A 24,767-nucleotide genomic window follows, 5' to 3' on the forward strand; every position below is an offset into this window, starting at 1 on the left:
AGATTCTCAAAGGCATACTGTTGCGATCGAGGCGCCTGTCCCATACCTCAAGTTTTTGGGTGAATGCAGTAATCTTATCTGCTAGGTGAGGTAGGTGCTTGTCTTTGCCTTGTAACTGGAGATTTAACTCATTGAGCTTTCCAAATATATCGCTAAGATAGGCCAGCTTCAAGAAATGTTCATTTGTGAACGTGCTTGCAGATTCAAACATGTGCTCACGCTGCCTTGACACGAGCGCTTCCCTATGAATAACACAGTGCGTCCATTGCGCATCGGGTGCTACCTGGGCCTAGGCTACAGATAAAAAAATAAATGAAAAAAACTCCTGTTTTTCGCACCCTACCTGGCATGTCTCCGCGACCCAGTAGAGAAACGCTGGTTTAAGGGAAACGAATTATTGAAGACTTCAACACTCACCAGCCCCATTACAAAAAGGCAAAGACCACATTATATTTTTGCCCATTTTCCAAATCACAAGTGAATGCAGCCAGAATATTATAATGCCCTGGCTCCTGTTATAACGGGCCAGTAGGCTACAGGGAACCCGTGACGTCCTCTATTTTCACCTGATGCTGCAGCCGTCATGTCGGGATCTGGGGGTGTCTCAATGAGTTTCACATTCCTGTGCCGGCTTGCTAGGTGCTTGCTCAGATTTGAGGTGGAATTTTTCGCTAGACAACATTTTTCTTCCCACGAAGAGTGTACAGCGTTAATGTTTTTTTCTTAATGTCTGAACTGCAATGAATTAAATGCTCCATGTTCGAGCTCTGTCCTGCACTCCATGTCTTGCACACGTGTGTCTGTTGTTTACATCTATATAGCGCATCTATAGCCTACATCATTGTCACGAGTTAGTGTCACAAAATCCATATGGCAAAATCCCAAATTCTTTTACTGTCTATGGCAAAATCACGGTTTAGTAACGCAGTAACGCAGGCTGCTTGCAGGAAAGTAAAAGTAATCTAATTACTGTTTTTGCAATTGTAATCCCTTACTTTACTCGTTACTTGAAAAAAGTAATTGGATTACAGTAACGCATTACTTCTAACGCGTTACTGCCCATCACTGCATGTGTGTCAGCTAATGTATATAGTCGAAGTAGTCTCTTCACACGTACGGTAATCATCATGCCAAACAACATATTAATTCATTCAGGGTAGCTTCATACTATAGCCATGTAACTTACTGGGTGGTTTTTGGTGGAAACATTAAGGTTACAGACAACTTGAATTTAACTAACTGAGGGCCAGATGTACGTACATTTGCAAACGTAGCGTTATCAGCGCCATGGACACACCGCAGATTGCGAGCGCTGTCAGACCCAAGTTTCCGTCGTATTTATCAATCGTTCAATCCTTAGTGTAAACTGCGCCTTTCTCTGCCCTTCTCCGCCCATAAACGCAATTTACGAACGTCCACAACTGAATGGCAGCGCCTACAAGCGCAGTTGAATGAAGTTGATGACAACATTAAAAAGAACGTTCAAACGTTTAGCGATCATGAAATAATACCATACATGATAAGATGTCAACAAGCAGGGAGATAATGAAGATCAGTAGTTCTACTCAAACTACTTGTGCACGTAGGCTATGGAAGATTGGTCAAATCTAGCAAGTAGGAAAGTTTAAGTGAATGACGTGAAAGTGAAAGTAAGACATGCGAAAGGCCAACGAAAGTTAAGGTTGCTTTTGGTAGTACAAATACTTTCACCACAAAAACTGGTGTTCTAAATAGCGATTCTGTTGTCTTTGAAAGGTTCTCTTATTGACGCATTGAACTGCAATGTGGATTAACACCTGCTTTTACAAGGCAGAAGTATTTAGGTGCAGAATAGACGTGCACTTTCAGGAGCAGTCTTTGTACATACCGCGGAATACATAACTAGGCGCTCTTTACTCTTCCCCTCCCATCTTTTTACGCTAAACTCCCACTTTCCCCTGGATCCTCCCATGAATGCATATGCATGACATGACAATCGCAATCTGCCACTTTCAGCTCCTGCGACAGGCAGTTTTCGCTTTTACATCATTGCGGCCTGTTTGTACATACCTCGCAATGATTTTACACGCACATTGCGAAACAAATACGCCTGAAATGGGCGCAAAAGCGTTAGTACATCTGGCCCAGAATGTGTTAACATGAGCTAACTAACGGTAGAACTATCACTGCCACTAACATAAATATTACTGAACGTATGTTTGTCAGTCTGCTGTTAAACAACTCCATGAGGTGGTCATGGTTTCCGAGTGTGTTGCGCTAATATTTTGTCTCCGGATTTGTAATGTTTGTCAACATCATTCACTGATAATGGTTCGTGAAAGTCTTGATATAAAGTTCTGTCAATAGCAGTGATTAATTCTCTCTTTTTCTTTCTTTGATTGACAGGGCTGGCCCCCAAATGGACCGTGAATCTAGCTGTCTTCATGTAAGTGACTTATCACATGCTGATGCTGCTTTTAGAGTAGGCTATCCATTCAAAAATAAAGTAAACTGTGAAATAAATAATGATGTCGAACTGTTTTATTTCATTGCATGACTATTTGTTGCCCATTTTCTCTCAATGCAAGCCAAATACTGGGTTTAGAAAACCCGACAACTGGTAATTTTAACTAGCAGTTCTGTTGATATAACCCAGTGGTTTGGGTTGAATCTATACCCAATATACTGTGTGAATTTTACTCAACATTTATATAGTTATAACCCAGCACATTGGTTACCTTTACCCAGTCTATGTGCCAATTTAACTAACGTTGTGTTGATATAACCCAGCGTTTGGGTTAGAATCATACCCAATCTGCTGGGTTTAATAATGTACCCAGAACATTGGGTTAGGATAACTCAATGTGGTGTTGGTCCAATAGTTAACCAGCGGCTGGGTTATATTTGGGTTATTTTTAACCCAACATTTTGTGTGTACTGTAACTAGATCTTGAGCATCTATTACCAGTGTTGAATGAGCAGTTTTTGCAGTGATCACTACTGGACATTCCACATTGCTAGACAGCACCTGTGAGGATAGACTTATTTCCACTTCACAAATAACCATCACTATCTGCAATAGCTACAGTACAGGGACATTAATCACTTCATAGCTGAGGTCCACTTTCCTTTCAGCATCATATGCAGTAATGATGCACTGGAGAATGTTTCTTTTTGTTGCACTATAAAGGATATCTTGTCTAAATTCTTTGCAAATAATGCAATCTCCATAGCACTCTTCAGCACTCCTCAAACATGCACATTCTTCCATTTTTCTGCAGTGAGATGTTTTAACTAGGCAAGCACAGTCGCCTTTACAGTAAAAAAAAAAAATACAGTGTAAATCCTCTGTAAAGACTGACAACTGTTCATAATAGTTAGTGGCAAAGGACTTTCTACAGAAAAATGAGCAGTCACCTACAGTACTATTCTATCAAGTTATTATCAAGGAATCTATTTTGTTTCTAAACGTCATACTGACTTTTATCTATTATTTCAATTTATATTTTAATTTTAGCTTATTTTCACTTGCTACTTGAGGGTTATTGGGGTAATTCCTGTCCTGTCCTACAACATATCTGATACATAAAGAGTATATTAATGCCTTATTTTTTGCAATTCCTATGAAATCTGATGGCAAAACCAAAAAGTATGTGAAGTATGCTAATTATGCTAATTAGCAAGCTTAAAACTCAAAATTGAGCTTGGTAAACAAAATATTTGAATTCAGCACCCTCAAATTGTGTGAAATAGGCCCTTTACCGACTTTCCTTACACTTAAAGCCCTGTTTTCAGATAGTTTATGATTAAATAGAACGTTTAAGATTGAAATTTGGACACATGCTGCTGTCCTGAGAATTTTCGGTTTCTGTGGTAGCGCCCCCCCTCTTCCAGAACGCTGCATCGCTGGTCTATGAGCTCTCACACTAAAAAACAGGGTGGAGAACAACATGAAACACAAAGAACAGAGAACATAGGCTTAAGAGTTAAAAAAAATAATTTTTAACACCTTTTACGGGCGGGAGCGGGACCTAATTTTACAGATGCGGGCGGGAGCGGGACAAAAGATTACACATTATTGTGGGAGCGGACAGGAGCAGGACAGAATGTTGCGGGAGCAGGCGGGCGTGGGACTGAAAAATCTGTCCTGCGCAGAACTCTATTTTGTGTTTTACCAAGTCATGCGTTGCTGGTATTAGTGTCTGGTGTGATGTGTGTGTGTGGGATTGTGTGTGTGTGTGTGTGTGTGTGTGAGTGAATGAATGTGTGGGTCAGTCAGGTCAGGATGGCATCTTCTGGGAGGGCGGCAAGAACAATCATTCATTTGTGTCTACTGGTCTTCTTGTTAATTTGCACGTCAAGTCAATCTTGAGAGGAGAGTGGGCGCTCTATATTATGTGCAGACATGTGTATTAGCTGCTGAGAATGTCTCACACACAGTGTTTGTTGACAAGGGGAAGGTCTCCCTACTGGAGTGGGGGAGTGGAGAATAGTGCACAGTTACTAGACTAAAGTCAATCACACCACAAATTGCCTCAAAAAACATTTCTAGGGCGTCATACACTTCACTGATGCACTTTACTGATAGCAGCAGCAATAATTTATGCAAGTTGTGTGCATGTCACCATTCAGCATTGAGGCTACGCGAGCTGGGCAGCAGCACTTCCATAAAGCAATTCAAATTTATACAATTCTTAAAAGCAGCACTAAGGTGCTTTCATTATTTGTAGTAGACGCATAATAGGCTAGATTACTAATTATGTAATGTTTCTCACAACATCATTAATTAAATAATAAACACCCATGAAGGGGGCGTTATCAATAACAGTGTCAATAGGAAAAGGAAAAGTAAAACGCAAAAGTAATGTAACGAATAAAGAAATAATGTAAGGGATTACATTTTTTTCACAGTAGCAAGTAAGTAATGTTTAATTTTTTATTACTTTGTTTGAGTAATGACCCCAACACTTATCACAAAACGTAACATTTTGCTGAATAAATGTATAATTTGTTTATAGTTCACAGATTTCAGAGCAAAAACATCCTTCATAAAAAAAAGACATTAGCCTAATATTTCATGAAACCTACTTTATATCATTATACTTACATGACACTGTGATATCTGTGATAGTCAAATTCTGCTGACTTTGTTTGCCTTGCTGACGGATGTTTGAACGCAGTATTTCCATCATACGCTCCTCTGACACTTCAGGAAGAATCTCCAGATCTTCAGCGGGAATATCAAACTGGACCCAGTGATAAGCCGTAATACCTTCGCTAAAATAAATACATCATGGGATTATCATAGTGGTGTGCATTATGTCATTATGAATCATTAAGCAAGTATACATTTCAAGTGTCATATTAGAGGTGCACTGAAAAAAGAAAATTTTGTTAAAATTGTTTAATTGTAATGTGTAGGGCAGACCAGGCACAACTAGAAATATTATTCCAAGGAATAAGCAGTGCATGAAAATGCAAAAAATGCTATGTAAAATTAGCCTGGCTAACGCCAAACCTCATCTCATTGAGATGGGGTCTGGGAACTACATGTACATTTTCTTGTATTTGAAACGTGGTTTGCGAATGCCCAGAGTCGTTTATTGGGCGCTACGAATGTCTATCAAATGCGTCTGTACGTAGCTCATAACCGCTTTGGTGTGTCGTCATCGTCTTGCTGCCCCCCCTCCGTTCTGTGATTGGTTTAAACGAAGTCCATGGAATCCAGGCTGCCTAGCAGCGTGAATAAAATTGCGCGCGTAAGGCAGCATGGGGAAACCCAGGCTAATGTAAAATATCATATATAGTTAAAACAGATAATGCAAGCACAGAGATAGTTACTATGGTGTTGAATATGGCGTTATTTAGCTGCCTTAATTATGTGAGAGCATAAATAGTGAAAACAAGTGCAGATTCAAGAATCGAGAGCATAAATACAGAAACTGAGGGGTGAAAAATCATCAGTCATCACCACTGTACAAATCGGATCGCTCACCGGCTCGGTCTTCTGCTCACTCCCGCTTTGAAACTTTCTACGCTCTCTGTGTATTTTTTCCAACCTGAAACACGTCATGGATTAAAGCTTGATCAGACGATTGATACCCATCAATCGATATGGCGAGTTCAAGTACACTAGATGCTTCTGCTTCACAAAAACAGGTGCTAGTGCTATTGATGTTAAGTTGAATTATATATTATTAAATAAATTTAGTCACATTAGCAGTTTAAATTCGCAGTTCAATCGACACACAGGGTGATTGTCTGATGGACCCTTAATCCATGACGTGTTTCCGGTTGAAAAAAATACACTGAAAGCGTAGAAGTTTCCAAGCGAGAGCGAGCAGAAGATTATGAAAATTCTGTTCGATTTTTGAGACAGTGTTCATTAAATCGATTGTAAAATCGATTTTCCATGTCTAAAGACGTTTCCATTTTCAACGCCAAATATAGGCCAATCCACGGACAACTAACAGGCATTAGGACGAACGTAAAGAGGGTGCTTGAGACGCACAAGTCAGCAATATTTCTGATGATTTATTGGTGTGAAGTTTCGTGCACAATGACAAACTCGCATCCAAGAATTCAAGGATATTGTCGCACACAGGCAGAAGGTTGCAGTTCTCAACCTGTTGTTACTCTTCAGGCTACCATTTGGAGTTTACGAGATGGAAACGAAGGGGAAAGATTTAAGATGTTTAAGATGTCCATTTAAATTGTAGCCTGAACTCTTCCATGTTTTACATCCAAAATAGAAGAAATGTGAGGAGACTGCTATTAACTGTAAAGGAATGCATCTGCAATGGAAACACGAAACACAATCGCGGGAAACACTGCTAAGGTTGAGCGATGTTAGATCAAAAGCAGCAAATGTGCATCTTGTCTGCTGAAGTCGTTGATTTTTCACACAAGATAAATAGAGTAGTGCAAGTAACAAACTCATTTAAATTTCAGTAATTGTAACTGCGTTACTTGATTTAAAAACATACTTCATTACATGCTTGTTACCACTAAAAGTAGTGGAATTACAGTAACTTATTACTTTGTAATGCGTTACTCCCAACACTGGTCACCAGTGGTCAGGGGCGCAGCTACCCATTTTTTGAGGGGTATGCAACAACAAATTGGCACCCCCCCCCCCCCCCCAAAAAAAAAGAAAAAAACACAATCAACTAAAGTAAAACAAAAGGCCAATAATTTACACTATTAGTTAAATTATTATTATTTTTAAGAAATTCTGCCAATTTGAACTTGAAGTATTGTTAAATGGTGCATTGTCATTTTAAGAGAGTCTAAACGGTTCTCATAACGTCCTTTTGCCAGTTGTTGCTCGCGAAGGATAAGGCTGATCCAACTCTAGCCTTTGTTTGCCACATTATCAGCACAATATTAAGCTATTAATATTAGGATTGTTAGGAAATGGAAATATGTAATGAGTTGTTGCTAGAGTGACATTTCTGTTTGCAGTTTGCCATTAAAAGTTCAGTATGAGCATGGTAGCCACCTAGCTATATTAATGGAATAGGTCATATTTCAATCGGCATATGCTTAGCAAACGCTAGTTAGTCTGTTAACATGAATATTTGCAAGCCTCTTAAATCCTACCTGTTGCTTTTCACCATCCACTTATTTAACTACTGTCGCATCCCTTGACATGCCATCTCATTTTCCCTCTTTATTTTTCTATGTTTAGCCCCCGACAGCTTTTCTTGCTGTATCCATATTTTTCCATAGACGGCAACTCACTACTCCCTGCTCACTCAGCGCCCACGGTGCCCCCACTCCCTTTTCTATGTCAAAATTCTATGATGGAATCTTATGAGATAGGGCGCCTACTCTAGCCTGTTAGTCCTCTAAAATGTTATTTAACATTGAGGAAATGCAGAAATGATTTAGAAACGTATAACAGTAGCTACATATAGAATATACCAATATATTATTATTATTTTTACCATCGCTTTGGCGCCCCCACGGTGCTGCGCCCCTATGCGCCGCATATAGCGCATACCCACTTTTTGCGCCACTGCCAGTGGTTCACCTCCTATCTCTCTGGAAGGACACAGTACGTACAAATGCTGAGTTGCAAATCTGAGTGTAGTGCTGTGACAAGAGGGGGGTCTGTCTCTGTTGTTCATTATCTACCTCCTCCCATAAGCTCTACTTATCTACAAAACCCACTGCCACTCTTCTGTCAACTGTAATTACTCCCTGCCTCCATGACATAAACTTGTGGATGACACAAAACTACCTGAAGCTGAATAGCAGTAAAATTGAGCTGCTAGTAGTTGGCTCCAAATCAACTCTTGCTAAGATGGAACCTTTCACCCTTTCTGTAGATGACGGCACCATCCCTTGCTCCAACCAAGTCAAGAGTCTTGGTGTCATACTGGACAATACACTCTCATTTAGTGCGCACATAAACAGTATGTCTTGAAGTGCCTTTTTCCATCTAAGGAACATTGCATGGCTTCGCCCAGCGCTCACCCAGCAGAGTGCAGAAGTCCTTGTCAATGTGTATATGACATCCCAGCTTGACTACTGTAATTCCATCTAGTCTGGAATCCCTAATAAGCTATTCCACCGGCTCCAGCACATTCAGAATTCTGCAGCGAGGATTATAACATGCTCCAAATCCACTAGCCATGTAACAACATTGCTTATGCAACTGCACTGGCTCCCAGTTGCCTACAGAATATGTTTCAAAGTCCTGCTCCTGGCATACAATGCCCTACACAATTATACCCCCACCTACCTCGCTGACCTCCTAGAAGTTTACACCATTGCCCGCTCACTGAGATCCTTCTCAGCAGGCCTACTGCATGACCCTAGTGTGAACCTCAGCACCCTGGGAGAGAGGGCTTTCAGCTACATCACCCCCAAGCTGTGGAATTCACTGCCATCGGACACTGTGACTCAATTACTGACTTTAAAAACAGACTTAAAACATATCTCTTTAAGATGGCTTATGGACTGACTGACTGACTTTTATTTTTATTTTTATGAGATGACTATAATTTTAATGACTTTTTTGTTTGTGAAGTGACCTTGGGTGTCATGAAAGGCACTTTAAATAAAATGTATTATTATTATAGTAGATTTCTGTCTGTTGTATTGCCGGAGTGCACGAAACTTGGTGGGCATGTAGCCCCACAAGGATGACATGGTACCACTCCCCACCCCCGCTGGACTGGGCCCCCCTAAAGGAAGGTAGGGTGGATAGTTTTCTGTGAAGGTCTCAAGAACCGAGGCACAGACACACAAAACAACAGCTGTAGTTGCATTTGGTATAATGTTGGCTTGAGAACGCCAAATCATATCATACAACAATGAGTTAAATTATTTGTGATCTGTAACAGATTACAAAAGCACTACAATAATTACAAGACATTGTCTTACAATACCAGGAGAATTTGAGCCCTACCTGAAGGCTGTAATGATTGACTTGGTGAAGAACTTTGCAAGGATTGGGTCTTTCATGTATGTTTTCTCCAACTGAAAATGTAGATCACAAAAGAAATAAGAAACAATGACATACCATACCATTTTTTGCTGGAAGGTCTGTATGCTGCTACAATAATTATCACACCGCTATGGCATCAGATCATACTCCAACCCAACTCATTTATTTATCAGGGTTCATAGTTATAAGCTTTAAAGTATATTTGATAAAATTGTGTGTTAAATAATATTTATAAGCCTCTAAAACTGTTACTGGGGAATTTCCCAATACTCTCAGCAAATATTGAAATAATAGACTGTTTCAATGAAATGTGTGCAGTGTCAAATGTTTTCAGTAAATTATCACATGACCAGAGCTGTTAACTTCCTGGTTGCACCTTGAGAAGAGGATGACTGCTTCACAGCTCCCGAATAAAAGGTTTTTAAAGTATATTAAAATAAACATAGGAAAAAGATTTCTGTACACATGGTCTTTAAGTTGTCTAGTTATGATATATACAGTTGTAATTATTCAAATGTATTTGGTGTGTTTGCAGAATGAGTAAACATGTTAACGGTCACAATAGTGACCGGTGGGATACCTACACACACACATATACACATACACACACACTCACACACAGATACACTCGCTCACACACACACACACACTCACACACATACACACAGATATACACACTCACACACATACTCACACACATACACACATATACACTCACACATTTATTCTATGGTCTAATGACATAGAAAACATAATGAATTGCATCCACATAGCCTAAAACCATGTATTTCTTACAGTGACAGGCACTCAATTACACCTGCACATCACCAATGTGCACTCAATTAGACCTACAGTACACACCACATTAAAGATAAGTGTAATAGTTTAAAAATCAATATGAAGTATTCAAATGACTAAATATGTTTAGCTACTAGTAATTATGTAGATTATAAAATACTATACATTATTAACTAAATACACATGAATTTCAAAATATATGAAATAGAAACATGACATAAGCCATCATTTTATGTGTGTGTATGTGTGTGTGGAGAGAGTCAAGCAGAATCTAGGACCTGGGGCACTGGTGTGAATGATCACACTACAGTATATTAAATATTACTGATGACGTCAAGGTGGTGGGGGCCCCCCAAATCAAATACATTTTTTAAAAAGTATCGAAGAAGCAATTCTTGACTTGGTATCGGTATCAAAACATTAATTTTGGTATCGTGACAATACTATTGCACGCGGCATGCACTTTGCTCGCTGCTCTCACACACCAACCTGCAGATACACACATAAGTATAAATATACTCTTTTGATCCCGTGAGGGAAATTAGGTCTCTGCATTTATCCCAATCTGTGAATTAGTGAAACACACTCAGCACACAGTGAGGTGAAGCACACACTAATCCCGGCGCAGTGAGCTACCTGCAACAACAGCGGCAGGGAACAGTTAGGTGCCTTGCTCAAGGGCACTTCAGCCGTTTCTACTGGTCGGGGTTCGAACCGGCAACCCTCCGGTTACAAGTCCGAAGCGCTAACCAGTAGGCCACAGCTGCCCCTAACATACATACACGCACACACACACACACATATATATATACACACAGGGTAGGAATTTCACAGATTTTTGAAAATGGCGGAAATTTGTCCAATTGTCCATTCCATACGGTTCCTGAAACACGAGCAAAAACATACATTTGCTTATTATAGCGCCCCCTATGGACAGAATTCGGTTATTTCTTCTATCTGAGATCATGCATTGATTTTGGACCTAAGGTGAACATTTGGTGTCTGTACCTATTACAGTTATGGTTGCAGATAGTTTTGTTGCAGAAACACGATAGGTTTAAAAATCACAACAAAAACAATAGGAGTCCTGCAGCTTCGCTGCTTGGACCCCTAAAAAAGACAAGGGGTGTCTACAGTATGTAGCTTTGCTTGGCTCCTAAAGGTGATGAATAATAAGGAAAGGTATAAGTACATGGGGTGGTCATGTTTTATGGTTTTGAGATGGTTGTTGACAACTATACCCTTACAACTTATACAACAGATATAATATCACTAAATCAGTGATTTATTACATTGGTGGGAAGTTAATGTAATAACTTTAACTTTCCACCAACGTAATAACTTCCTGCAAATGTAATAATTATTATGTTGGTGGTAAATTTGGTTATTACGTTGGCAGTAGGCAACAGTTATTACATTGGTGGGAAATTATTTCGTTGGCAGGATTATTATGTTTAAAATGTGCAGATTTTGTGCAGATTTTTACTACATTGGTGGTTTATTACATTGGTGGGAAGCCTATGTTTTTGATGGTAACCGATTGTCAGTCAATAGTAAAGTAACTAATTGTGTAGAACTGTTTTGTCGTTGATGGACACCACGGTGAAGTTAGTTTCACTTTGCCAGTGAGTTCAAATAATAGACAAGTGCAAGTACGTGAAGGCTATACTATGCTAGGTTTTATTAAAGCATGGTTTAGTGGAATAACTGTTCCATAGGGTCTCGCGTGCAACCAGATTCCTTCAAATGCGCCATTGACTTTCACAATATCGATGCACAGTTTAAAGTTGTGTTCCGTGCTATTAAAGGGAATGACAGATGTCATTCTCATTGGTTTAAATGATGTTACGCCCAAAACACACCCATGACTGATTACGAAACATAAGGCCCACCTTCTTGCACTGTGCACCGGACATTTCATAACTAAACCACACCCAATATGGACTGGACAAACCGCGAAATTTGTTTAAACTCTTCGCCAGTGACGATGCACTTTACACTGTCATAATAGGGCCCGAAGTCTCCAAAGACCACTATATCAGGTTGGTTGGTTGTTGTAGAACTCCATCTGCCGCAAATGGCTCTACATGTACACTATCAAATTTATTAATTCAAGTTATTTGTAATGACACTATTGTTGTTGGTGATCTGAAATGGGATTGGCTGAGGCCTGTATCAGATGCTTTTAAAGAGCAGTGTGACATCTTGAATCTGACTCAATGAATTAACACTCCTACTCGCCCAAATCATAAATGAGAAATCATCACTCATTGATCTAATCCTGACCAATGCCCCTTTTAAGTACTCTGCTATAGGTGCTTTTGCTAATGATGTGAGTGATCACTGTGTGATTGCCGCTGTTAGAGACACTAAGGTGCCCAAGTCTGCACCTCATATTGTTGAAAGGCAGAATATTAGGGATGCACGATATATCGGCGGCCGATATATTATTAGCCGATAAGTGAAAAAATGAAAATATTATTATCGGTCCGATAACAGAATTCTGGCCGATAATTTGCGCCGATATTTTTTAAAGTCCTAATTTAGGCTTACGTAAGGTCCGTCTGGCTACACTGGGCTACTTGAGCTTGGTTGGCTATACTTTTTCCTCAATATAATGTCAGCGGTGTGAATGTATTTCACCACTGTAACAAAATCTGTGGATATGCGTTCATTTGGGAATCTGTGCATCTCAAAATCCTCTCGTGAATGATCCGCCATTTAACCTTAACAGAGCGGAGCTCAGCCCTATCTAGAGCCGTCTTGTGCAGGTGTGTTTGCACTTTACCGCGCTGGTCGGGGAAACAAATAAACAAACTCGTTAGTGGGACGAGTACATAAGTAGGCCTAGTTCTAAGTTGTGTTTTAGTGTTATATTTGCATTACTTTAGCTTGGGTTTTGTATTATTACCTAGAAATATGCTAACCATTCGTGCTTCAGTTCCAGACAGGTCATCATAATAAGTTATTAAAACCTTCGGGGCTAACTCCTTTCATTTCTGCTGCAGCAGGTTGTGCGCAACAGAGTAGACGGACATAAGATACAGTCTGAGGAGTTGCAGCTTTATTCAGTTACCCGCAGTTGAAACTAAACCCTAAAGTTAAACACAAAGGGAAACACTAAAGTTTCCCTCACAAACACTGATTTGGTCGCTATACTGTAGCTTATTCCATTTTCACAATTTTTTTCAAGAGTAATATTATCGGTTATCGTATCGGTATCGGCCACAACAAACCAATAAATATCGGCTATCGTTATCGGCCCTAAAATTCCATATCGGTGCATCTCTACAGAATATGAAAATGTTTGTCAAACAGGGATGTTTATTTTATTTTGACTGGAGGAGAATTGCCCTTATTGATGATGTGGATTTAGCCCTGACCTTCTTACAGAACAGTTTTCTTGACATTCTTAACAGACATGCACCTATTCGTAAATTTAGAATTAAAAGGGGCGGGACAACCCCTGGTTTACTTCTGAGATTTCTCATTTGCTCCATGAGAGAAATGTAGCCTGGGCTAAAGCAAGGTGGTCAGACATTGACACTGACTGGCTTGTTTTCAGGCAGTTGCGAAACAGATTCACCTCACTCTTCAGAAAAGCTAAAGCTGAATTTTACCTATCTGAAACCACAGAGAATCTAAATGACCCAAGGAAATTCTGGAAAACTATTAAGTCATTATCTGCATCTACTAAACCAACAGGTTTTCCATTGTCTTTGGTTAAGAATGGTGTGACTATATCTGACAAAGTAGAAATGTTAAATTGTTTTAATGAGCATTTCATTTCATCTGGGTTCTTGTTTGATTCTGTTGCCCCTATAGTGTTGGAGCCTGTAAATGATACCTTTACTACTACCGACAACACTTTCAGTCTTAGCTCCTTCTCTGTTGCTGGTGTTCATAAAGCCCTGAAACAATTAAATCCTTGAAAACCTGCAGGCCCTGATCAGTTAGAACCTTTCTTCTTGAAATTAGCTGCAGATATCCTAGATGAACCTTTGACTCAACTTTTTAATCTTTCACTGGTCACAAACAAAATTCCCAAGGTATGGAAGTCTGCTTATGTTTTACCACTTTTAAAAGGAGGTGACCCAACCTTGCCTAATAACTACAGACCCATTTCCAAACTTTCAGCATTGGCCAAAGTGTTGGAATCCTTAGTTAGTAAACAAGAGTACTTAAATGCTCAGTCAAATTTATCTAAGCATCAATCTGGTTTCAGGAAAAAACACAACACTACCACAGCTGCTGCAAAAGTAGTTAATGACATACAGTAGTCAAAGCGCTTGATGATAAGAAACACTGTGTATCTCTTCATTGATCTGTCCAAAGCATTTGACACTGTTGACCAAGGCTTTGAACCGGTTTACGGAATGAAAATGAAAACCAGAAACTTTTGATGTTTTGCTAGGTACAGAAACGAAACAAGAAACTTAACTCATTGAGTGCCAAAAACGTAATATTACGTTTTTCCTTCCCATACGTTGACTGCCAAAAACGTAATATTACGTTTTTAGCTTTTTTTTTAAATTACGAAACTAGACACTCTAACACACCTTATATGTGATTTTGGGAACTCTGCGATGAATGGAAATGAAATATATGACAATCGAAAACTCATGAAAACGCACAATCTGGACATTTTATCATAACTCGGTTGTCGCTTTGGGTCGAATCAGTGACACATGCACGTCAGGTCAAAACCAGGCCATTTTCGTGGGTCTATCACTAGGTGGCAGTCTCGCCAGGTCTCGCTGATCACTTCCCGGAAAGTTTACAGGCAACACTTCATATCTCCATTTCTAGAAAAAAAACAGCAATTTTGATGAAAACTAGCCACTGTTTAGCTTGGGATTTCTCAGGAACAGAGGCGTGTAGAAATACACGGTTTGCACCCACTGAGAGCTTAAAGTCTCACCTTTTAAACGAGCCATTGTATGTGTTCATAGCTATAACACAGAATATGCTGTGGCTGTACAAAAATCATCAACAATGGTCTAGATTGCTGGCACTCTAGGACAAAGCTTCCGAAAACAGCTTGGCATTCAATGAGTTAACATTTTTTTATGTTCCAGAACTGAATCGTTTATCTAAAATAATGGGTAACCGGTTAATACCGTTATTTTTTTCGTTCTTTGACAAGATTTCTGTGCAATATGACTTGGTGAGGTTGACTTCTGGTCGTTCACTCATCGGGAGAAATGTGATAGAGAAGCTTGCCGCCACCTGTACAGGCAGAATCTTTTGTCATTTCCCTCTGGGACCTGACAACGTTTTGGGCATTTGTTTATGTTTAATATTCACAATGACAGCTATGTACACACCATTGTGGTTTTGTATTGTCTGATGACATAAAAGAGACAAAAACGCATAATGTAGCCTACCATATTTCAGTTATTTCATATACAGATTTAGCTATGTGAGTTGCATAGGTTTTTGGATGGATGTAAGAACTACAGTGATGCTTCTGTAATGCTTTCTGGTTTTGTATTGTTTGATGACATAAGAGAAACAAGTGCACTGATTGAGCCCTGACCAGGTTTGGTCAATTGAAGTTCTCAATGACAGCTATGTAGCCTGCCCTATTTGTCATGTATAGAACACTGGTCATTATTGGGAAAATAAGTCCCGACAGGGCGAACCGGACCCCGACACGCAGCGGAGGGGTCTTGTTCCGCCCTGAAGGGATTTGTTTTCCCAATAATGACCGGTGTTCTATACATTATCCCGCTTATTACACGGCTACTTGCCAAAACGAAACAATAAACTCCCCACGATATGACTCCCCGGGCTCCGTTCTGGGGCCACTTTTATTCACTATTTATATACTGTCTGGGGGAGAATGTACAACATGCATTTTTCCATTTTAATGCAGACGACACTGTTATTTATTGTTGCACAGCTACCATAAGGAAGGCATTTGAGTGTTTGCGAACTGCTTTTTGACAGCTTTATCAATTAAAGCTTGTGCTAAATCCTGAGAAGACCACACATCCTAGGTCCCTTCAGGGTGGAACAAGACCGGTTCGCCCTGTCGGGACCTATTTCCCGATAATGACCGGCGTTCTATACATTATCCCTTACATAAATTACCTGGCAAGTCCCTGTCCACCAACAGTGACCTTCCAGCTGTATGTGGATGATGCTGCACTATATGTACACACAAAAGACAAAACACAAGCTGCAAAACCACTAACAGCTGTTATGAGTGATGTGTGCAACTGGTTATAGATCTCTCATCTGCGCCTAAATGTCTCCAAGACTGTCTGCATGTATTTTTCAAAAAAGGTAAATAAGTCCGACACAGTCCCCAATTTTGTAAGGGAGAAAAGGCTTGAAATAGTTCAAGACTTTAAATACCTACATTGGACTCACAACTGAACTTCAAGCAGCACATAAAAAAACTATGAACAAAATGAAATTTAACTTGTCCAATTTTAGAAATATTAGAAACAATCTAACTTTTGAATCGGCTAGGCTATACTTTGATGCAATGATCATGTCTCACGTGACCTATTGCATAACTAGTTGGGCCTCAGCATGTAAGACAACTCTAAAGTCCTTAGAGACAATATATAAACAAGCTATAAAAGTCAGAGTTATCACTGTCAGATTTTAAAGAAACTTGAACGGCTAGATTTGGAGAACACTGTGAAATACATTGACTCTATATTAGTTTTTAAAATCCTTCATGGTCTAGCTCCACCTCCTTTACAGGAATATATAAAAAAGAACTCAAACAGCACTACCAAAACAGGCTCCAGAGGTAACTGCACTGTTCCCTTTAGGAGAAGTGCATTTGGCCAGGCTGCTTTTTCCTTTAGAGCAACCAAAACCTGGAACTCTATACCAAGCACAATATGTAAATTATCAACTCTCACCTCATTTTCAAACAGTTTAAAAAATGGCTTCTGCCAAACCAAACCTGTTGTCATTAGCTGGGATAATCTGTAATTTGTCCATTTGTTGTTGATCTGTAATTTTGTAATTTTTTATTGTGATGTTTTACTCTGATTTGCTTTAAGTTATTTTACTAAACTTATAGGGACCATCAACCTGTCAGGGACTTAGGATGGAAATTAGCCTTAGCTGCGATTCAAGGTTGTTTTCTCAAAATGAGTTTCCTCTCCCACTCAGAGAATGAAATCTCCACTTCAGAAGTATGCCTACTTACATGCACTGTAACCATGATCCAAAACATATCATGTCAAGTATCATTGTAAAGCTCTGTCTTTCCTGCATGACACTATGCAAACCAATTATGGACACTTCCTTTGTATCAGCAATCAGCAACCAATCGTAGAAGTTCTAAGGGGAGTCTAGGCTGAAAACAGAATCTCATTGGCTGCATTTCAAGGCTGTTTACTCAAAATGAGTTTCCTCTCCCACTCAGAGATAGAAATCTCCACTTCAGAAGTAGGCCTACTTACATACACCAAACTTTCTAGTTTTATGCCTAACTACATTTTGAAGGCTTTTATAGAGGGGTTTGTTGATATAATAATCCTAGCCTGATTTAGCTATTGACAGTATATTCTGATTTACAAGATAACAAAAGCAGATATCCATAAATCCCTCTGTAACCCCCCCCCCCCCATCTGGAACCTGGATTTATCCAATGCTCAGATTAAGCTTTTTTTAAAATGTATGTTAGTGCATACTTAATTAGATAATGACTAATTTGCATATTGAAACAATACATTACAGAAAACTACAATTTTTTCTCATATTAAAGGATAATTCCGGTATTTAGCACTTTGAGTCCCATTTTCTGGTTTGTTTTGGATGAACTACTGTAGTAAATGATATAGCTACTGTTGTTGACAGTAAGAAACATTGTGCAGCTTTGTTTATTGACTTGTCAAAGGCTTTTGACACTGTTAATCACAGGTTACTTCTTGAAAAACTAACTTTGGTCTAGATGAAGTTTCCTTTAAATGGTTTCAGAGCAAGCAGTGTCATATCTTCAATGTGCATTTGATTGTGTGCAGAAATCCTTGAAAGATCTTAAACTGGTTCTAAATGAAGCAAAAACAAAATATATGATCTTTACTAGATCGAGAAAGTGTGACCTTGATGCCTATAACATTTGTTCCCTAAATGGGACACAAATTGAGCAAGTTTCTCAATACAAATATCTGGGCATTTGGCTAGATAACAAACTATCATTTAGAACACATGTGCTTGATCTCACAAAAAAGGTCTAAATTAGGTGCACTTTACAGGATTAGGTCTTGCTTCTCTTTAGAAAACAGAATGGCCATTATTCAAGCAACTATAATGTCAGTCCTAGACTATGGTGACATTGTGTATATGCATGCAGCCCCTTCCACTCTGAAATCACTTGATGCAGTTTACCACAGTTCACTACGTTTTATAACTGGAGATGGGTTTAAAACTCATCACTGTAAATTATACCAAAATGTAGGATGGTCTTCCCTCTATGATAGGAGGGAAAGGCACTGCCTCCTTTTTGTTTATAAGGAATTACTGGGAAAGTTACCTTTTAAGTTAACTTCTCTTCTGAACATAAAATCAATCTGCCACAATACACGCTCACAGGGTTTTATATCTCTTCAAACTCCTCAAATTAAATTTGAATTTGGTAAATTAGCTTTTACATTTTTTGCATCTAATAAATGGAACAAATTGCCAGAGTATATGAAATTAGATAGGTTTGTGTCACTAGACCAATTCAAGGGTATGATTGATGATATGGCTGTTGCACAATGTTCTTGCTTTGGCTAATATTTAGACCTTTTATATCATTATTATTATTTATACATTCCCCTTCTTCTTTTCTTTCTATTTATTATTTTTATTATTATTATTATTATTATTATTATTATTTTTATTTGATTTTTGTTATTATTATTATTATTATTTGCCTTTTGTATCTTTTATTGTTCTTGTTTTGTTATTTTGATTATTGTTGTTGTATGTTTTGTATCTCAGGGCATTGCTGTAAAAGTTGTGGGCGGTGGTAGTGTAGTGGTTAAGAAGCTGGGCTAGCGTGCAGTAGCCTGAAAGCTGTAGGCACTTAACCCCAAGTTGCTCCGGGGACAATGTGATCCCTTGTAATATAGCTGACATATGTAAGTCACTTTGGTCAAGAAGTGTCTGCTAAATGTAATGTAATGTAATAATGTAAAAAGAGCTTAATGCTCAGTCAATTTCTCCCTGAATAAAAAACGGTTGATGATGATGATGATGAACTAGAGTGGTGGACACCGAAATTTTGAATTTTCGATTGGTCCTGTCTCGACTTTTCTGACTCGTTTTAAATCGCCTTTACTGCTTCAGAGTTGCTGCCTAGGTTTTGGCTGCTTTTAGTTCCAGTTTAGTTTAGTTTAGTTTAGTTAGACACACTGTAAAATTACTCTTATGTAAAATCTATACTTTCCAAGATACAGCCTATTTTACAGGGGGAGGGGGGTGTCGATTTTGTTCGGCCTCTTTTTTTTGTCAAAGTTCACAAGCCCACAGCACAATAACTAAACCATGTAGGAGGCTCAAATTTTGCTTGCTGGTATATAAATAAGAATAGTATGTAGCAAAATCATCACGCTTGGTCTGGATGATCCTGCATGGTCATAGTTGTCCCTCAAAGTTAATCAAAATTTTATTGGAGTTTTTGGCTGGGCTCTGTTTAGGCCTTCAGAAGACATATTTGTACTCAACATAGGCTCTTGATTTATTTTCCTTACTGAGATAAGTAGAAACACTCTCACAAAAAGCAATGAACAGAAAATAAATCCCTTCAGGGTCTGAACGGCAGACCTCACAAGTCTAAAAAATAATTTTTGTTATCATTTTCAGAGCACCCAAACACCTTGTGGGAGTATACAAAGATTTTTTAAATATGTTTTTCTTTATTCTCCATGATCCCTTCTTTTTAAAAACACCAATTTCACTTGTCTTATGCAAATCTTTCTTTTTTATTTTCCACCCTGAACATGGGCAAAATGCCCCATTGACATCAATATGTTTTATATAGAGTTACCACAGTGCCACCTGTGGTTGTATAGAGTAACCTGTGGTAGCTCTATACAAAACATGTTTCAACTTGCGAAGTACTTTCAAAGTGCAAGGTCAGTGTATTCAATTGTCAGTTTAGGCAAACCACTACGTTGTGCTTACCGCTGTCGCTTCGTCATTTCCAGTGTGATCCCCACCTTATTGTCATATATTTCATACCAATATAACAGCATTCTAGGCATATGAATTTACTCACAGTTTCTTCCAAGGTGTTAGCCGTAATTTCAAATTCTCTACTGGTGGGATCTTCTAGAGTATCCATATATGGAATTCCAGACAACTGCATATGACCACTGAAGACCCTCGCCACTGGTTTCCGCTTCTGGCTTAAGGTGGCATTTTCCTCAGAATCATGTTTACCTGATCACATGCATATATGTCAATTCATGATTAATAAGTAGGGCAGAAGGTCAGCAACCTATCTGTCAAACCTGAACTATACCTCAAAAGTACCCTTAGTGGAGCCTTTATGTCAAGTTATACACTTATGCACTTTACTTTATACACGTTTTTTAACTATTGTTCTTTTATGCTTTTGTTCATGTAAAGCACAATGAATTACCTGTGTGTGAAATATGCTAAACAAACTTGACCTGAATTGGCAATGACAGCTTTATCCTACATACTGTAAGCAATAAGTAAGACTGTAAAACAATGACAACAGCAGAACAAAAAGCAACACCAAATTTGCTTACCAATGAAAATCCATAGTAACACCCCTACAACAGCCGCAATAACCAGCAGTGTAAGGATGACACCCAACACCACAGCTACCTTCCTCTTGGATGTCACCTTCTCTTGATTGGTCAGAAAAGTGACATGCTCATGTTGTCCTTTAAACCCCTAGAGTTGAAGAAAAAATATACAGTAGACAGTATATGTTTGTCATGAACTTAATGATTGGCATAAGTGCCACACTCATTGTGTAACTCTTCAGGGCTTTATATCCATTTTTGGCATCACATCTCCTCCCAGGGATTTGGTCGTATGGACAGTTTCTCAATGCCAACACATTTGCCATGATCCTGTGTAGTGGTCTTGTATTCAGATTTCCACATAAATAATGTATGAGTTATCCTACAATGATATATCCTCCTGTAACATGCATCATGAATATAGGAAGACTTGCAAAGGTATCAATCAACAGTGTCATGTTCACACATTCGAGTTGCTTCGCGCAATCACAGCCTTCTTAGACCACCTCATTATCAGCTAATATAGATCAAACGGGAAACATGCATGCTGTTTACAGATGATCCTTTATACTTCGTGCAAGTAGAACCTCTGTTTGACAAAGAGTGTCCATTAAGATGATTAAAATGCTGCCCAAGATTCGGTAAGCAAATTGCCTAGAACTATCTTGTTACACTGTCTAAATGACAGCTAGTAGACTGACAAGGCAAACATCAGGGCATGTCAGCTTTTTCTGCAAGTCGTTCTATTTGTGACATCAATGGAACCCTGCGAAATTATTATTTGATTGGTCGCATGCGAAATTTCGCATCAAACGAGAATGTTCCGGAAGTGTTTTTTCCCCATCTTTTTTCATGCCATCCTCGGTGTGTACAGATTAATTAGAATACATGTGTTAGGCTATAGCCTGCGTAATTTTGTGCGAATATTTCGTCCGAAAAAGCGGACTTGGTACAAACGGGCCTTAAGTCTGTGATTTGCAGGTGTGCCATTCTACGTGTTAGGGCGGCTACTATACATCATTAACCACGATGGTACCAGAGCCCTAGAGAGAGATCTATCTATAAGGCTCTGGTACGAACTACAAAAGTTTGGAATCTACCTTGGTTCAAAGTTCAAACCAAAGATTCTAGAGCTCTCCGCAGTACGTTTTCAACTATAGTTCAAACCATACTACCCAAACTATGTTGGTCCGACAGTTTTGGGTAACCTTTATCAGTATGTTGGTTAGTTAACCAATGCATCGTACACGTTAGTTCAAAGCTAACCTCTGTAGATGTAGGCCTACGGGAAGCACAGCCCTGATTACAAACGCTTAATTAACCTTTAACGCGTGTTGAAAACTTTGTAGGCCTAGTGCGTAAAGCTTCACTTCACTATCATTAAAGGTCACGTTGGCTACTTATTGCGCCTGCGCCGTTTTCTTACAGAAATTATACAGCCTACAGAAAACGATGTAGACTCAGTAAAACATAGTCTAGGCCTACATAGGGCTAGTGACCAGACGCATTGCTTACGGACAGTTCTTTAATCCTAGTCTACTGTACAATGCTATTCCCAAACATTTTAGCCCAGTGCCGCATTAAATCGGCCCGAGCCCTCTTGAAAGGTTATAGTCAAAACGACAGCCTACAACGACGGAATGACATACTGTGTTGGTAACCTATTTCATTGTAGGCTAGGCTACGTAATATTTCTCTCCCAATAACAATAACCTAAAGTAAAGGCCGTTTTTACATAACCATTTTGGTTAGTTTTCGTAGCCTACCTGATTATATTGTGCAGAGCTCATTTTCCTTGTAACGTTAGCTGAATCCAAGGTGTGTGACCAAGACCTGGAAAAGTAGGCTAGATGACTTAGTTGATAATCTATTCATCAACAAACAACCGTTCAACCAACAAACTGGGTAGCGTGCACAAGTTTAGCCTATTTTAACTTAAGTAAACCGAATGGGCATCTGAACAATCTTCCTGTTTCAGTTCCACGCCCAAAGCGAGGCGGCTGAGTCTGGTCCTTAGGCAAGGTGGGACAAACACAAACAGGTATAGCAAGATTCCTCACTTTGGTGTAGTCTAGTAGGCTACAAACCTAATCCATTGGTTTTAGGCATACGGTTTACTGGGGTTAAAATGAAATAATTTGACTCAAAAACATGTTAGGCCCTATCTTTTTAATGTTTTATTGAAACATTAATCTGGCCAATTTAACCAAGGAACTTTATAGGCTAGGCTAGTTGAGAAATATTGTAAGCTATAGGCTATCATGATCAGATTGAGGATAATCAATTCTAGTTAGTGAGTTTGATCCAACCGATCCAAACATGCATCATGAAACTACATCAGAAGTAGACTAAACTGATTTAGGGAGACTAGCATGTCTTGATGTGGGTGGGGTTGATTTGCACAATTTTGGGCTGTTTGGCATAGGGTGTTAGTGTTAGTTAGCTGTCAACAGTCACGCCCCTCCTATAAGAGAGCTTATTATACAGTAAGTTACCCATTCATTTCTCAAATCGATCTCGGGAAAAATCTGTAGGCCAGTGGTGGGGTCAGTAAATATTAAAAAAAATATAAAATATTTTTTTTATATTTTCTATATGTAGCTGCTGTTGTGTGTTTCTCAATAATTTCTGCATTTCCTCAATGTTAACATTTTAGAGGACTAACAGGCTAGTAGGCACCTTATCTCATAAGATTCCATCATAGAATTTTGACATAGAAGAGGGAGCGGGGGCACCGGGAGCGCTGAGCGAACAGGTAGGCTAACAGTAGGTAGTTGTGGTCTATGGAAAAAGATGGATAATGCAAAAAAGCTGTCGGGCTAAAAATAGAAAAAGAAAGAGGGAAAAGTGTAAAGTGTGTCAAAAAACACACACTTTCTTCTCTGTTACATTCCTCCGGAACTGTTCATCGCAGCAAGATGAAAGCTTTATTGCGTGACAGAGCAAAAATGGGGCTTTCCAACGACACTACGCACTTGTCTGTACAATCAAGTATGAAAATGAAAAAAAAAAATCATGAAATCAAATTGCATCATATTTACAGTCTATACTTCTCTGCGTTCACCTGTGCACCCATTACTCTCGTTTGAATTACTCTTCAAATTACTCTCAATTGTAGTACTCTGAATTACTATTGGCAAGCATATCAGATGAAAGAGGAGACACAGGGCTATCCATTGGTACCAAGTATATCAATCCTTCTGGGTTATAAAAACAGACGAAGTGACTGCAAAATAATAATGTCATGTTGATACACAATAGGCACAATCTTTGGAACAGCTTTGGAGTTTTGGAGGAAGGCTGCAGGCAGCAGGTGGATAGATAAATTTGGTAAGGGGTCATTCCACGTCAATTCAACCAGGGCCCACGCACTTAGGTCTCAAAGAATTCTGAAAAAATTACCAGGTGTACCTATGTTACCTGCTGTATGAGACACACTGTAAAATTACTCTTATGTAAGATCAATACTTTCCAAGATACAGCCAGTTTTACAGGGGGAGGGGGTGTCGATTTTGTTCGGCCTCTTTTTTTTGTCAAAGTTCACAAGCCCACAGCGCAAGAACTAAACCACGTAGGAGGCTCAAATTTTGCATCCTGGTACATAAATAGGAATAGTAGGTAGCAAAATAGTCACGTTTGGTCTGGATAATCCTGCATGGTCATAGCTGTCCCTCAAAGTTGATACAAAATTTATTGGAGTTTTTGGCTGGGCTCTGTTTAAGCCTTCAGAAGACATATTTGTACTCAACATAGGCTCTTGATTTATTTTCCTTACTGAGATAAGTAGAAACACTCTC

The 24,767-nt window shown here is 39.1% G+C and overlaps 1 protein-coding gene across 1 annotated transcript in view; it reads right to left on the reverse strand.

Moving 5' to 3' along the window:
- The window catches only part of zmp:0000001114 (suppressor of tumorigenicity 14 protein homolog), a 99,872-nt gene extending 76,878 nt beyond the window's left edge, over positions 1-22,994 (reverse strand). Inside the window, exons 1-5 of the mRNA XM_042107500.1 lie at positions 22,737-22,994; positions 20,971-21,118; positions 20,472-20,635; positions 9,398-9,468; positions 5,087-5,256 (exon numbers count right to left, since the gene is read on the reverse strand). Coding sequence (XP_041963434.1) covers positions 5,087-5,256; positions 9,398-9,468; positions 20,472-20,635; positions 20,971-21,118; positions 22,737-22,760 — 577 coding nt within the window. The 5' untranslated portion in view covers positions 22,761-22,994. The remainder of the gene's footprint in view (positions 1-5,086; positions 5,257-9,397; positions 9,469-20,471; positions 20,636-20,970; positions 21,119-22,736) is intronic.
- Between the last annotated feature and the right edge of the window lie 1,773 nt (positions 22,995-24,767).

Source organism: Alosa sapidissima, chromosome 10 (genome assembly GCF_018492685.1).
Source record: "Alosa sapidissima isolate fAloSap1 chromosome 10, fAloSap1.pri, whole genome shotgun sequence".
NCBI lineage: Eukaryota > Metazoa > Chordata > Actinopteri > Clupeiformes > Clupeidae > Alosa > Alosa sapidissima.